This window comes from Camellia sinensis, chromosome 1, assembly GCF_055761805.1.
Source record: "Camellia sinensis isolate YWXY chromosome 1, ASM5576180v1, whole genome shotgun sequence".
Classification (NCBI taxonomy): domain Eukaryota; kingdom Viridiplantae; phylum Streptophyta; class Magnoliopsida; order Ericales; family Theaceae; genus Camellia; species Camellia sinensis.
This window is the reverse complement of record NC_138961.1, coordinates 181,303,677-181,319,422: the sequence shown is the minus strand read 5'-3', so window position 1 is coordinate 181,319,422 and position 15,746 is coordinate 181,303,677. Positions and strand designations below refer to the sequence as shown.

General features: G+C 36.6%; 1 protein-coding gene across 1 annotated transcript; it reads left to right on the top strand.

Annotated features, from left to right (window-relative positions):
• Positions 1-4,872: 4,872 nt before the first annotated feature.
• Positions 4,873-6,960, top strand: LOC145821293 (uncharacterized). Its single transcript, XM_082917795.1, has 5 exons — positions 4,873-5,143; positions 5,228-5,405; positions 5,485-6,235; positions 6,321-6,703; positions 6,843-6,960. The coding sequence occupies exons 1-5, from the start codon at positions 4,873-4,875 to the stop codon at positions 6,958-6,960; spliced, it is 1,701 nt and encodes a 566-aa protein (XP_082773921.1).
• The last annotated feature ends 8,786 nt before the right edge of the window (positions 6,961-15,746 follow it).

Sequence of the window (15,746 nt, the reverse complement as noted above, 5' to 3'; positions counted from 1 at the left end):
CACTAAAAGAATTAATCAGGATGATGGCTAATATAGGTGTGTGAACAAAATTAGACTTGTAATTTATTATAAAGTGGAGTGAGATGGGGCGATAAACAAAGATGAGCAAAATCAATAAAGTAATGTTACGGATATCAAAATTTCATCAAATGTTTTCCTAAGGGATTGTTTGGGATGATCTAAATAAGTGTATTTTTTGTCTTTTTACGAAAAGATATGCAAAAAAATAAAGAAGTGATGTGATGGAAAAAAGATAAAAAGATGAATTATTTAAAGTATGCCAAATTTGGCCTAAATGTCTCACGTTTGTGTGGATTGTGGGATCCATATTCCATATAAGATATTTGGTAAAAAATTTGAAATCTGTGAGTATTTTCCAAATCAATAAAGCTATTATCTCAGAAAGGTTAACAGAAAATTATCTACAATTGACAAGTATGGTTGAGTTTCAATGATTGTTTTGTAGTATCCATCCACATAATGAATTTAGACAACATGTTGATTTTTTGAAGTAGAATTCAGAACTACTGGGGGTGGTGGCCCAACAGTCAAAGTATTGCCTTCCTAGTAGTGAGGGGTTGTTTGGGATGACCTAAATAAGTGTATTTTTTGTCTTTTTACGAAAAGATGTGCAAAAAAATAGAGAGATGATGTGATGGAAAAAAGATAAAAAGATAAAATGTGCGTACTTATTTTGAGTAGCCAAACTTGGCCTGAGTCAAGTTAGACTCCTGGAGAGTACAAAATGCTGGGTATTTTTCAATGGTTCTCCTTGAAGATCTTGTGCTATATTCCGATCGAACTTTAGTCCCGTTGGGTATGGTTGATAAGCTTCATTGGTGCCTCGGTGGTAGGTCTTTTTTATGGATTGGGTCAAATCAGGCTAGCAATCGATTATCCTGGGGCTTAGGCTCACGAATGCCGTGATGATACCTCAAAGTATCTTTTTTTTCCGTTCAAGAAAAAAAAAGAAGAAGGTAAAATTCAGAATAAAAAATTTGGGCATTTACAGGACTGAAGCAAAATTTCAGTGACACCTTTATAACAAAATTTTAGGATCAAAAGGTCTCTTAATTGTAAATTTTTTATTTTATTTTATTTTATTTATTTAATTTTAGAATTTGTTCTATCACCTGTTGATGGTATTGGAAAATTTCAACTATGATAAGTGAAATCATAATAACAACAACAATAGCAATAATAATCTCTTTCAAATAATGTGCCTTGACAGATAGGTGTTGACGAGGAGTACCTGTCACAAGACACAAAGTTGATGTTTGATTCACAAGTTTAATAGTGTTAATAATCTTATTAAATTAGTATGATATTTATTATTTAATTAGATTAATATGATAAATTATTCATTGGATTAATAATCCCACCCCTACCCCATTACTAATAATCTTACAAATTTGTTGGATTAATTATCCATTGGATTAATAATCTTAAACTAAAATGTTAAAACAAACATAGGATAATTGGGCCCACGGATTAATAATCTCAATCCCATGCTCTAATCCATCCAATCAAACATGCCCAAAGTAACAACAACATGGTACAAAATCGTAGGGGAATTTTTTTTAAAGTCCCTGGTATTAAGATTTTACAGCATAAAGGACACTCAATATTTTCATAATGTCTAAGGTCCCTCAAGTTGATCCAAAGAAAATTGATCCAGAGAAAATTGGTCTAGAGAAAATTAGTCCAGAGAAAATTCACATCACAGAGAAATTTCTTACTGTAAATTTCTCTGCCCTCATCTTCTTCAAATTTCTCTGCCTTCCATATACTTCCCACTCTCCCAGAGAAATTTCTCTGCCTTTCCACAAAATTACATCTCCAGAGAAATTTTGCCTTCCCTGCCTCTCCTGGACTCAACACTCCAGAGAAATTTGAAAATTTCTCTGACTTTACCGGCATTCAATTGATCAAAATGAATCTAGAGAAATTTAAAAACCTAGAGAAAATTGGTCAAAATGAACCCAGAGAAATTTGAATTTTCTTTAGGTTTGATGTATATATAAGAACCAGTTTGATGTGTATATAAGAACCTGTTTGGCCACTGAGATATGTGTATATTTTGAGCTAATTCTTGAGCTCTTTAATCAGAAGAAGGCTTGGTCTTGGACCTGTAGAGTAGCTTCTTCTTCTTTGAGGTTTGGTTGTTAAATGTGAGCACAACTTTCCCACTTTCCCCAATCTTGAAGCTTCCAGAGACCACGGTTTCATTGGCTGGTACAATCTTCCTCGACTTCTGTATAATCACCGTGTATCTGCCTTCGGAACTAGGCACAAATTCAGCTCGATAGCACACATCTCATCCAATCACTCTTACTTCCCAAACCAAAGTACAAGCCTGCAAATCCAAGAAACAAATTACAATTGCAATTACAAAACATATTTATATATTTTCTAACGATACCCAGAAAAATTAAAGCTCATTTGCACTGATATTGATTGAAATCGGAAAGGCATAGCGCCTCGGCGACCTCTGTTTCTTCTACCACTCTGGTCCCAAAACCCGCCGCATCGTCGGCGTAGTCTCCGTCATCCGAGAATGGTACGAAGACGATGGTGGTGCGGTGGATGTGAGGGCGGTGGGGGTGTAGAGGCGGAAACCAGAGATTAAAAGAAGAGTCGATTGTGGTGTCGCAGGTGGTGACGCTGTGGATGGGTTTGGTGGCGGAGGGAGGAGATTTGAGGTCGAGGAAAGTGGTGAGACGGCGGTTGACGGTGCCGTTGGGGCGGCGAAATGTGTTAACGGCGAAGGTGTAGGCGGAGAGTAAGAGTTTGATCTTCTATGGGGTGAGTAATGGAAGAGGTGAGGCGTGAGTCTGAGAGAGAGAGGGATGAAGGTTTGAATCTTATATCAAATTTCTTTGTAATACATGGGTGTGGGGTTGAGGGACCTTAGACATTATAAAATAATATTGTGGATCTATTCCATTACTAAAATTGGGAGAGAGAACTTAGACTAATTTTTCCAAAATCGTACTATTAAGATAAATTATACTAAATTCTTTTTACGATTAGATAAACTTTATAAATTTAATATAATTATATTGTAATATTTTAAAATTTTAATTCACTTAAATTTTATTCTCTTTTTATGAGTTATCCATTATTCATTAAAAAATAATTTCATTACGTTTTTTACACTAGCATATACATTTTAGAATATAATTCTTTCTTGAGATTTTTTATTTTTAGCTTTAAAGGACACAAAACAAATTTTTGTAGTTCAAGTCCAACTACAGGGAGCTTCTATTTACACACACCAAATCCCCTCTATACACACACTTAATGATATTTATTTTTATTACAATTTTATCCCTAAGTGTAATTACTATTTTAGACATTTACCCAATTCAAAAGTCTCAATGCACACATCCATCCAGACTTCACGTTGAAGCTCCAAGTTCAGCTTCTACCATTGAGCTAGAAGTGAATGCACTCATTCATTAAGCTCCAAGTTCAGCTTCTTCCATTGAGCTAGAAGTGAAAGCACTCATTCATTAAGCTCCAAGTTCAGCTTCTTCCAATAAAGTCCAAGTTCGTAGCTTCTCAACCTTCCTCATTCGTAGCTTCTTCCTCATTCATCATTGTTATGGAGGATTTGTCTTCTGAAAATCAACAAATCAACAAATAAATGTTTATGAGAAACATAGCGAAGGAAATGTGAGTTTCTCTTCATTTTTTTTCCAGCGTCGTTCGGATAACCAGAGTCGAATTATATTATTTGTTCGGAAATTTACTACCGAAATAAGTATTTACTTTCGGAAGTTGTTGTCCGAACAAAGTAATTAATTTCGGAAGTTGTTGTCTGAACAAAGTATTTAATTTCAGAAGTTGATGTCCGAAATAAGTTAACTGCTACAACATTCAACTCCTAAAATTTTAAAATAAATTCAGAAAACTACTTCCGAATGAAGTAAAAAAAAATTTTTCCCATTTTATATTCCAAATTTGCAAACTGTATACCAAATTTACAGTTTCGAATTGCAAATTAATCTTTATAATGCCATTAAAAATTTGTAATGTTATACAAAACATGTAGGAATATGTGTCAACTCAAGGAAGTCAGGTTTGCGCGGATTTTGTGTTGGATTACACTACTCAATTCACAACTGAACAGGTTCACTCTATGAAATTATAATGATTATGTTTCGAATTGCTCAACAAATGTAAATGTTTGATAATATTTATTTGACTTTGTAGGTATTCAAAAGTAAGGATGAATTGCTCAACTGAGTACGTGAAGTTGGAAAGAGAAATGGTTTGGTCATTGTAATCAAAACATCAGACTATGGTGGAGGGAAAAAAAGACCCAGGATGTATCTTGCTTGTGAGAGGCATGGCCAATATAGAGTGACAAAGAAGTTAAAACATGATGGCAACAATACATCAAGAATAACCGGTACAAAGAAGTGTGGTTGTTCTTTTGATATGAGGGCTCACAGGTTTACCACACATGATGAATGGACATTGACCGTAGTATGCGGATTGCATAATCATCCACCTGCGGTGCACGTTGAGGGACATTCATATGTGGGGAGGCTATCAAAGGATGAGAAAGCATTGTTAATGGATATGTGAAAGAGCATGGTTCGGCCAAAAGAAATCCTAGTAACCTTGAAACAGCGAGATGACCTCAATGTAAGCACACTTAAAACCATTTACAATGTACGCCATCGAAACAGGGTGGTACAGAGAACTGGAAGATCACAGATGCAACACTTATTGGGTGAATTGGCCAAGTATAATTACATTGAGCGCCATCGGTCTGAAGAGACCACGATAACTGTGACAGACTTGTTTTGGGCACATCCTACCACTTTGGACTTATTTCGGTTTTTCCCACGTATATTAATTATGGATTACACATATAAAACCAACAGATATCGCCTTCCTCTTCTTGAAATTGTAAGAGTGACATCAACTGAAATGACATTCTCTGTAGCTTTCACATACTTACAGTATGAGAGGGTCGACAACTATGCGTGGGTGTTAGCTACATTGCGTGATGTCATGGATGGTTTTGTTGTGCCAACAATTATTGTTACTGACAGAGAGCTAGCCTTGATAAATGCCATACAGAAGATATTCCCGAGTGGCAGACATTTATTATGTCGTTGGCATATCAGTAAGAATGTATTGACCAAATGCAAGAAAATGTTTGAGACATAGCAGAAATAGGAGAAGTTCAACCATGAGTGGAACTCTTTAGTGTATTCATCTTCTGAAATTCAATACGATGAGCGTCTTAAATCATTACTCAAGGAATTCAGTAGTTATCCTGATACAGTCAAATACGTCATGGATACTTGGTTGGTTCCTTACAAGGACAAATTTGTGGCGGCATGGACAGACACGTGTATGCATTGTGGCAATGTTACAACGAACCGGTAAGATTACTTTTGTTCAATATGTTATTAATAAGTGCTATGTACTTGATTTTAATTTGACTTACATTGAATTGAACAGGGCTGAGAGTGCACATGCAAAACTTAAAAGACAATTGGGTTCATGTCAAGTCTCATTTCAGGCATCGTTTGAGAAAATACACAGTCTGCTTGAGTTGCAACACACTGATATCAAGGCTTTATTTGAGAAAAGTCTAACTGTTGTGCAACATCAATTTAAACCTTCTCAGTTCAGGGAGCTACAGGGTAATGTGTCTATCTCTGCATTGGAGTATTTGCTTGTAGAGAGTAAGAGAGCCAATTCCATTGGTATTGATGTTGAAGCTTGTGGATGTGTCCTTCGCCACACTCATGGTTTACCTTGTGCTCATGAGATTGCTGACTACATCAAACAAGATCATCCTATACCACTTGCTACCATACACTCACAATGGAGACAACTTTATATCTCCATATGCAAGAAAGAAGAGGAAACGGAGGTGAGTTGTCATGCAGAAGTAGAGTTGTTTGTGAACAAATTTAATGAAAGTGATAGAACCATGCGGTTGGAGCTTTTGAAGAAGTCGAAAGAGATTGTATATCCGAGAAGCATTTTTCTTGTTGAGCCGAAGGTGAAGCCCAAAACACGTCCTCGGGATCATAAGAAGATCAATGTTTCTACCCATCGTGACCCGTGTGCATTTGAGTTGGTGCAATCTGGACATGATTCCTTCTCACCTAGGGACACTCAAATCACTACATTAGCTTCTACTCTGGAAACCAAGAAAAAGCTACCTATTAAGGGAAATGAGAAGGTGAATGCGAAAGGGAAGGTATACATTACTAGAACAGTGAAACCTGGTGCATATGTTGATGCTTTTCCCTTCTGGGTTAAAACCATACATTAAGTTTGTCAAGGATGTAGTTGCAGATGAGAATTGTGGTTTCAGGGCTATAGCTGCTTCAATTGGTCATACAGAAGATGATTGGGCTCAGGTTAGAAGTGATCTGTTGGGTGAGTTGCACGCACACAAAGAGGAATACATTACACTTTATGGGTCCTACGAAAGGTTTGAAGAATTGACAAGCATATTGTCATACTTTGAAGACAGTCCTGGATACTCACATTGGATGACTATGCCAGACATGGGGCATCTTGTTGCATCGTGCTACAATCTTGTGTTATACCACTTGTCATTACAACAATGTCTCACCTTTTTACCTCTTAGAATAGTGCCAGTACCTCAACTTGATAGACGTGAGATTGTCATTGGGTTTGTCACGGAAATCATTTCATCCAGGTATAACAGAAACTTATAAATTTGTGCATGTACAAGAAGTTATGAGGTATGACCACTAACTCAATTGATATTTGGTGCAGGTTTTGTTGTAGCTAGGCCATCCAATTCCTCCAATAGCCACTAATTGGCGAAAATACAGTCACCTTTGCGCTGTCGACTGGGATGATGCATATGTGCGTCGCATTCAACATTTCAAGGACATTATTCATGATAATGTAGCTACTCGAAAGACATTTGATGTTGTTGATGTTGCATGACACATGTATGCATTTGATAATGTTAGAATTATGGAAGAAATTAATGGATGTGTTTTTTATGTTGATGTGTTCTGTTTTGCAATCTGGATTGAATGTTATCGACCATTGTTACCATTCCATTGTAATAACAAAATATCATTTACAAAATCAACGACCATTGTTACCATTCCATTCTAATAATAAAATGTCATTACAATGTCATTACTGTCACGACCCGCTCCCCATACCCAAGGGTTAAGCATCGCGATGGCCAGTAACCGAGGTTACCTCCGCCCAATTCTTTAAAAAAATTAATAAACGCAAGCGGAAGAAATATTTAAATAAGGGTACTACAACAATCATTGGAGCGTCTATTTTTATTACAAAATGTCTTGACCAAAAAGGCCGATGTTTATATAAAAAAAATACATCAATAAAAGTGCTTTGTGCCTACCTCACACGCTGGTCCCGACATGTCACCTGAAAGTGGTAAAAAACTATAAGCTCATGGCAGAGTGAGAAATATTATACTAAGAGTATAAGGCATAAAATTCACCATGGATAATTAGATGGGCCAAAAAGAGTTTGATACATAACATACATAATACGGAAATCATTGACATATACTTCAGATCATTTAACATGTAATACGTAATACGGAAATCATTTATATAACCATAACCACGATACATCACTAAGTGCCAAGCACTACACTGGTCAATGGATCCACGACAAACACTGGACCACAAAGTGGTCAATCACTAAGCCAATGGTTATTTAAGTCCCCCAAGGCATGCAACTCACTAGCCAATGGTTATTTAAGTCCCCCAAGGCATGGGACTCCCGTGGTGGTACTCACAAAACATATTTTCATATAAGGTCATAGTCAAATATTCTTTAAAAGTAAAACAAACATATCCATGGGTTTCCTTCTAAGCAAATAGGGTTCATAAAATAATCCACGTAACTAAAACCTTTATACGGAGATCATTTAATATATAATATGTAATACGGAAATCACTATATAACTATAACCACGGTACATCACTAAGTGCCAAGCACTACACTGGTCAATGGATCCACGACAAACACTGGACCACAAAGTGGTCAATCACTAAGCCAATGGCTATTTAAGTCTCCCAAGGCATGAGACTCACTAACCAATGGTTATTTAAGTCCTCATAGCATGGGACTCCCGTGGTGGTACTCACAAAACATATTTTCATAGAAGGTCATAGCCAAATATTCTTTAAAAGTAAAACAAACACATCCATGAGTTTCCTTTTAAGCAAATAGGGTTCATAAAATAATCCACGTAACTGAAACCTTTATAAAATATAACTTTTATTAAAACATAACTTGTGTAAAATAGGTTTTGGTAAGTTAAAACATAAGTAAAATATATTTTGGTGACTCAAGGTATAATATAACTTACCTTAACTTTAATACCTTACTATTTCTTTCCACTATCAAAGATCTTCTTAGTTTCCACTACTTTTCCTCTCTTTCCTCTCTTTCTTTTCCTCTTTTCTTTCTTTCTTCCTTTCTCTTCCTTTTCTTTTTCTTTCTTTCTTTCCTCGCCTTCTTTTCTTTTTCTTCTCTCACGGAGTCAACTTCTCCTATTTATACAGATTATATTCGTGAGCTCCAAGCCAAGACGCCACGTGCCACCTTCTTATTAGTTCTCTACTAATTCAAAGCTTATCCAAATTAACTTAATTATTTATTTATATTTTGGCCCCTAAATTTTTAATAATTATATTATTTTACAAAATTACGCATAATAATGTATAATAAATTATATATTTTCTGAACTGAGATTAAATAATATTAGTATAAATTCCACAGAATAATTAAAAATCTGGGTTGTTACAATCTTCCCTCCTTTTAAAATTTCGTCCTCGAAATTTGTTATATGTACAAACTATCCGCTGCGCACTCTGATAAATATGTATTAGATGATTAATTTGATAGAAATAGTACCTCAAAAAAAAAACCTTACCAAAAACCACTCGCCGCTGTCTAGTTGTCAAAAATTAGTTTGGGCCAAAATGAAAAATAATGGGTGACTTTAAAACCTTTTCACTCGTATTGTTCACGATAAAAATAAATAAATGGAAATAAAATGAGACCACAATGACATAATCATATGTGAGAGTTGAGAAAATTTTGAGATGAACTTTTCATTGATTGGAAATAATTTCAAAATTAGTATTTTTAAAATTTGAACCCACTTTTAAAAAGTTGAATTTTTTTTTAATACTAAATTAGAATTTATGTATATTTAATTATATTATAATTTTTTTGTGGGTGTTTGACATATTTTGTTTCTTTTTCATTCGTAAATTATATCTAATATCTTTCACAAATTATGTACCAAAAAAAAATTAATATATATATATATAAAATCATAGAAAATTATAATATAATTAAATCGACGAACTAAATATAATATTTAGGTACTAATTACTTGCTATCTCACTTCTTAAATGTGCATGTGTCCTATGCTCCAATAATATTTTTTTTTTTTATAAACCATTGCTCTGATACCATTTGTCACGACCCGCTCCCCGTACCCAAGGGTTAAGCATCGTGATGGCCAATAACCGAGGTTACCTCCGCCCAAATCTTTAAACAAATTAATAAACGCAAGTCGAAGAAATATTTAAATAAGGGTACTACAATAATCATTGGAGCGTCTATTTTTATTACAAAATGTCTTGACTAAAAAGGCCGATGTTTATATAAAAAAAATACATCAATAAAAGTACTTTGTGCCTACCTCACCCGCTGGTCCCGACATGTCATCTGAAAGTGGTAAAAAACTATAAGCTCATGGCAGAGTGAGAAATATTATACTAAGAGTATAAGGCATAAAATTCACCATGGATAATTAGTTGGGCCAAAAAGAGTTTGATATTAAAATGCATCTTATATAATATGGAGATCATTTAACGTATAATACGTAATACGAAAATCACTATATAACCATAACCATGGTACATCACTAAGTGCCAAGCACTACACTGGACCACGAATCCACGACAAACACTGGACCACAAAGTGGTCAATCACTAAGCCAATGGTTATTTAAGTCCCCCAAGGCATGAGACTCACTAACCAATGGTTATTTAAGTCCCCCATGGCATGAGACTCCCGTGGTGGTACTCACAAAACATATTTTCATATAAGGTTATAGCCAAATATTCTTTAAAAGTAAAACAAACACATCCATGGGTTTCCTTTTAAGCAAATAGGGTTCATAAAATAATCCACGTAACTGAAACCTTTATAAAATATAACTTTTATTAAAACATAACTTGTGTAAAATAGGTTTTGGTAAGTCAAAATATAAGTAAAATATATTTTGGTGACTCAAGGTATAATATAACTCACCTTAACTTTAATACCTTACTATTTCTTTCCACTATTAAAGATCTTCTTAGCATCCACTACTTTTCCTCTCTTTCCTCTCTTCTTCCTTTCTTCCTTTCTCTTCCTTTTCTTTTTCTCTCTTTCTTTCCTCGTCTTCTTTTCTTTTTCTTCTCTCACAGAGTCAACTTCTCCTATTTATACAGATTATATTCGTGAGCCCCAAGCCAAGACGCCACGTGCCACCTTCTTATTAGTTCTCTATTAATTTAAAGCTTATCCAAATTAACTTAATTATTTATTTATATTTTGGCCCCTAAATTTTTAATAATGATATTATTTTACAAAATTACGCATAATAATGTATAATAAATTATATATTTTTTGAACTGAGATTAAATAATATTAGTATAAATTCTACAGAATAATTAAAAATCTGAGTTGTTACAATTACAATACCATTGTTGTCATTCCATTCTAATAAGAAAATATTAACCACTGTTACCATTTCAACAATATCATCTTACAAAAAACACCAAAAAAAAATCATCAACTAACAAATAACATGTCACGAATCAGCTGTATGCCTACGCCTAGGCCTACGACTGTATGTCAATGTCGAAGATGGAAAGCGACCTCCAGTATAACTAGGTCCAGCAAAACTAGGTCCAGCTTTGTCAATGTACTGACCTTGAAGGACATGCGTCATACTCTCGATAGCTTGGTAAAGTCGATGAGGATGTCGAATCCCCTCCTCATAACCAGCATCAATAATAGGATGTAAAATCTGCAGTGCATGTGCAATACACTGCATTTGAAAAGAATATCACATTTTAGGGAACATATCAGAAAATAAAAAGTAAGTTGCAAATGCATAAAAGAGGATAATATATTACATCGGCATGTTGGCTGAAATCCTGATGGTCATGGACACGCGGTTCATCAGTTTGCTCAACATATAGGTGCGTGATATTCTTATACCAATCCATGTAACCCGGTACACATTCCCAAGGCTGACGAACTGGCGTGCTCCTCCGTTGCTCAGATAACACGTGGTTATCCCAAGCCTCCCAGATCCTATCCAAGTATCTATACATGACTGTATATCGTGCAGATATTGTCACGACCCAAACCCGGCCCTATGGGTTTAGCACCGTAACCGGCCAGTAATCCGAGATTACCGAAGGCCTGCTTAACAGTAATACAGTAAAACAGAGTACAGGGCCTGGCGGAAGCCAATACAGTAAATAAATAGTGTCCATTGAGCTGTGACATTCTGTATGCAAAAAGGCTTTTTGATACATTTATACATAAACAGTACAGAACAGTATACACAATATTTACAATCATTCAGACTAGGGACTCGACCCTAGATAACAGTACAGTAACACTCGGTCTATACAGAACAGTAAAACAGTACAGAAGGGGGAAAAACAAACAAAACACCCCCAAGCCATAGCATGGCAACTCGGAACCTCGCAGTGAGGCACAAAGGCTGGCTTGACAAAACTGGAGTAACCCTGACGCCTCTAGCTGCGGTCTGGTGCCTGTACACCTACATATATATATGAGCAGTGAGCTAAAGCCCAGTGAATAACATAAAGCGTAAAGAGGTTTAGAATGAATGTCCTTACAGTAATGAAAACAGTTCAATTCAATCAGTATTTCAGTCGTTCAGTACAGTAAACAGTCATATGTGGTACATCCATTAGCATAACAGTAACAGTAGGTCTTGAAAGACCGAACAGTAATGATGGCCATCAGTCAGTAAACAGTAGTGGTTCCACGAGGGAACCGACAGAGATCTCTGTAACAGTAACATTAACAGTAGGTACTAAGGATGCCACAGTACAGTTCAGAAATAAAGGACATACATTCATTCAGTTAACAGTAATCAGTTCAGAAAACAGTACAGTTCAGTTGTTCAGAAAATAATCATTTGTGAACATATCTTTACACAATCGTTACTCACAGAGTTCTGGGCTACAGTATGCTAGAGCGTGTCTCCCCAGTTGCCAACCCTACACAGTTCACAGGTTGAACACACACTAAGCTACACAGTTGGGAAATATCATAACTTAATCCCTAATTTGCCTTGGTGTGTTCTACAACGATATCCTCATCTAAATGTCTTAAACTAGGCCTAAGAATGCCTAGGATGGGATGAGGATGAAAAAATGTACACTTAATAGCATTTTCAGAAAAACAGATTTCCGCTCGAGCTCACGTTTCCCCGCTCGAGCGGTCATGCAACAAAGGTACACGCTCGAGCGTAAACTTCCCCGCTCGAGCGTACTGTAAAAGTACTGGATGGGTGAAATCTCCGCTCGAGCTTGAGACAAGACTCCGCTCGAGCGCCCAATCCTCCGCTCGAGCGGACTGTAAAACAGTGCAGAGAGATGCTGGATGCTCGGATTCCACGCTCGAGCGGCACTTCTCCCGCTCGAGCGGAAGTGCGAAATCTGGAAAACCCAGATTGCACCTCCAAGCTCCAAAACCAAGTTCAAAAGCATCAAAACTCGACCTCTTGGGCTAAATTTCCAGAAAACACATGTAAACTCATAGTTAAACATGATTCAAAACTCAATTTGAGAAATCAAAGCCCAAGGGTGTTTTATTCAAACCCAATTTCAAACCATTTTCCAAGGACAATCCTCAAACATGACATGCATGAGTTTTAAACCAAATTAAAGCTCCAAAGCTTGCTCAAATGAGCTCATTTCTTTTCAAAACCAGATGAAAACATGGTCTATAACAACAATATGAGCATGCATGTACTAATGTCCATGTAATCAACCTCAAAATGCAACAATACTAACATGCATGCAAGAGATGAGCTTCAATCCACCATTAATGAACCAAATCATGACTTAGCTCTACAAATTAACATGAATCATGCAAGAATGGATTCTAAGACAACAACAAGAAGATGAATGTCCTACCTTAGTCTTGTATCCAAGGTTTAGGAGTCCAATTAGGCAAATCTCCTATGATCTCTTCAAGCCTTTCAAGCCAATTCTCTAGAACAATTCCACTCTCTCACTTCCTCTCTCTCTAGTTCGGTGGTGTGCTCAAAATATGGCTGAGGAAATGTTCTTCAAGTGTGTACATACCAGGCTCAAGTATATGTATTGAGATAGTGGCCCACTCATGTGGCAAAATGGTAAATATGGCAAACTCTTTAATTGGCTTATTTTAATCTAATTTAATCATACCTAATCAATTTTCAGATAATTGTACAATAAAATCACATAAATTACGAGGGTCACAGAACACTAATCGGTTTCAGATTCGGCCGCCGATAAGGCCTTCAATTAGCAGTTTAAACATCTGAACATGAACAGATAATCATACAGTCAAACAGATATAATGCAATTTAACTGACATATACTCAATCAATTCGGTTTCCAGTTTCAGTCAGTCAGTTCAGTACTTTTAATCAGTTCAATTATCAGTCAGTTATCAGTCATTATCCGTTTCGTTTAACAGTAATCGGTGATTATCGGTAATCAATCAGTCATTAATCAGTAAACAGTATGAGGGTTGTTACAGATATGTTGCCTCGAGCACCACAACTGGGAGCTAACGGTGCATCTGGGATGGTTTGAACCCTGCCAAACTGCCTTAGAACTCTATCTGGATGATAGGGTTCGACAATGTCTAAGCACTTTAAGCATCCATGGTAGAACGTAACCGGGTTACATGGATGTCGGTCTCTGCAGCTGTGGTATGGATCCCAAATAACCTGTAAACGTAAAGTGTTTTTGAATTAAAGTATGTAAAGGGTAAGATAAATGGAAAATGTTAAAATTATCTCAGGACGAGTAAACTTACATCAGTAGCTACCAAACTGTCAAGCTCGACTCGAAAAGATTTCAAATGATCAATGGAGGAACCCGCCTCTCTCCTAGATGCCCAATGGTACACGTGTGGCATGTCTTCATTGTAGTCCATGTTCTGGTGAGGTCGGAATGCTCGGAAGTGCTCATAAATCCATGCCTCCAAAAGAGTCATATAACCACCCATCTGCTTAACCCCAGACCGACTAGCATACCCCAACTGTCTGTATAAAAATGCTAATGCAACAGCACCCCAGGCATAAGTATGAATGGATCTCAAATCCATCAATAAGCCAAGGTAAACAACAGGAACCCTGCCGCCACTTTTGTCACTGAAGAGTGTACATCCCAACAGAAACAACAAATAAGCTCTAGCAGCACACTGTATAGCCTCCTCGGGGTCTGAATCTGTGACACCAGCAAACTGACTTCGCAACCACTCAAGCCTGACTGAATTGCCACCGGCAGTAGAAACCTTTTCATGTACTGCACATTCATCAATCCCCAAGCCATAAACCAATAGTGTAACTCCATGATAATCTGTCACATCTAGTACGCTGACTGATTTGCCTACAATGGGAAGGCCAAGAATAGTGCCAATATCATCTAGGGTCAAGGTCATCTCACCAACTGTCATGTGAAATGTGTTCGTCTCAGGTTGCCATCTCTCAACAAAACTGGAGATTAGAAGCTTGTTGACGAACCGATAAGTGCAACGAGCTAACTGTGACAGCCCAGACTGCTCAATAATGGCTTTGAATCTGGTGTTGTTGTCTACTGACCACCATGGCCATGCAAGGATCTTCGAAGAGTGATTATGACATTTTAGGGGCCTTCGTTCTTATAACACAAATAATATCTCATTAGAAACTATCATACAACACACACAGAAAAAAAAAATTCAGATACAAATGAATTTCACTTTTACTCAGGAATGTTTACCTCCTCGTGCCAAACAGCTGCAACGACATAACTATTGAAACTCCGCAGTATTGATGGATCAGTCGGTCCACCTGGAAAAGCATGAGTAAGGTCCTCTTCCTGGACAGGAGGTGAATCAGGTAAAGAGGCATCCTCTACAGCAATGGCAGGCATATCATAACCTTGAACTCGTCTTTGGCTTCGGCTCTAACTTTGACTGGCACTGGGGATATCATATTCTACCAAAACTGGATCACGACCTCGACCACAACCTTGACCTCGTCCTCGCCCACGCCCTCGTCCCCCATCATGGTCTACATCCAGTTCACGACATCGTCTATTTGAAGCAGTAGGTGGGACACGCTGTTGACATTCAGAATCCATATTATCTGTAAAAAATAATATGTTTAATGACTATACAGTTGAAATAAGGGAGCTTCTATTTGCACACACTCATTCCCCTCTTTACACATCTTTTTCAATAAATAATTGGTTCAGAAGTAGAATTTCGAAAATAAACAATTGGTTCGAAAGTAGCATTTCGAAAATAAACAACTTGTTCGGAAGTAGAGTTCAGAATTTTTTTTTTTTTTTGACATTCAACTTCCGAATGTGTTTATTTAATGTCTATAATAGTAATTTCACTTGAAAATAAAATTATAATAAATATAATTT

Bases quoted from the DNA above. Each gene is read 5' to 3' on its own strand.
- LOC145821293 (XM_082917795.1), top strand. From the start codon at position 4,873: ATGGATTACACATATAAAACCAACAGATATCGCCTTCCTCTTCTTGAA. The intron at 6,236-6,320 runs GTATACATTACT...AAGTTTGTCAAG, and splicing joins AGGTGAATGCGAAAGGGAAG to GATGTAGTTGCAGATGAGAA. The intron at 6,704-6,842 runs GTATAACAGAAA...GCGAAAATACAG, and splicing joins ACGGAAATCATTTCATCCAG to TCACCTTTGCGCTGTCGACT.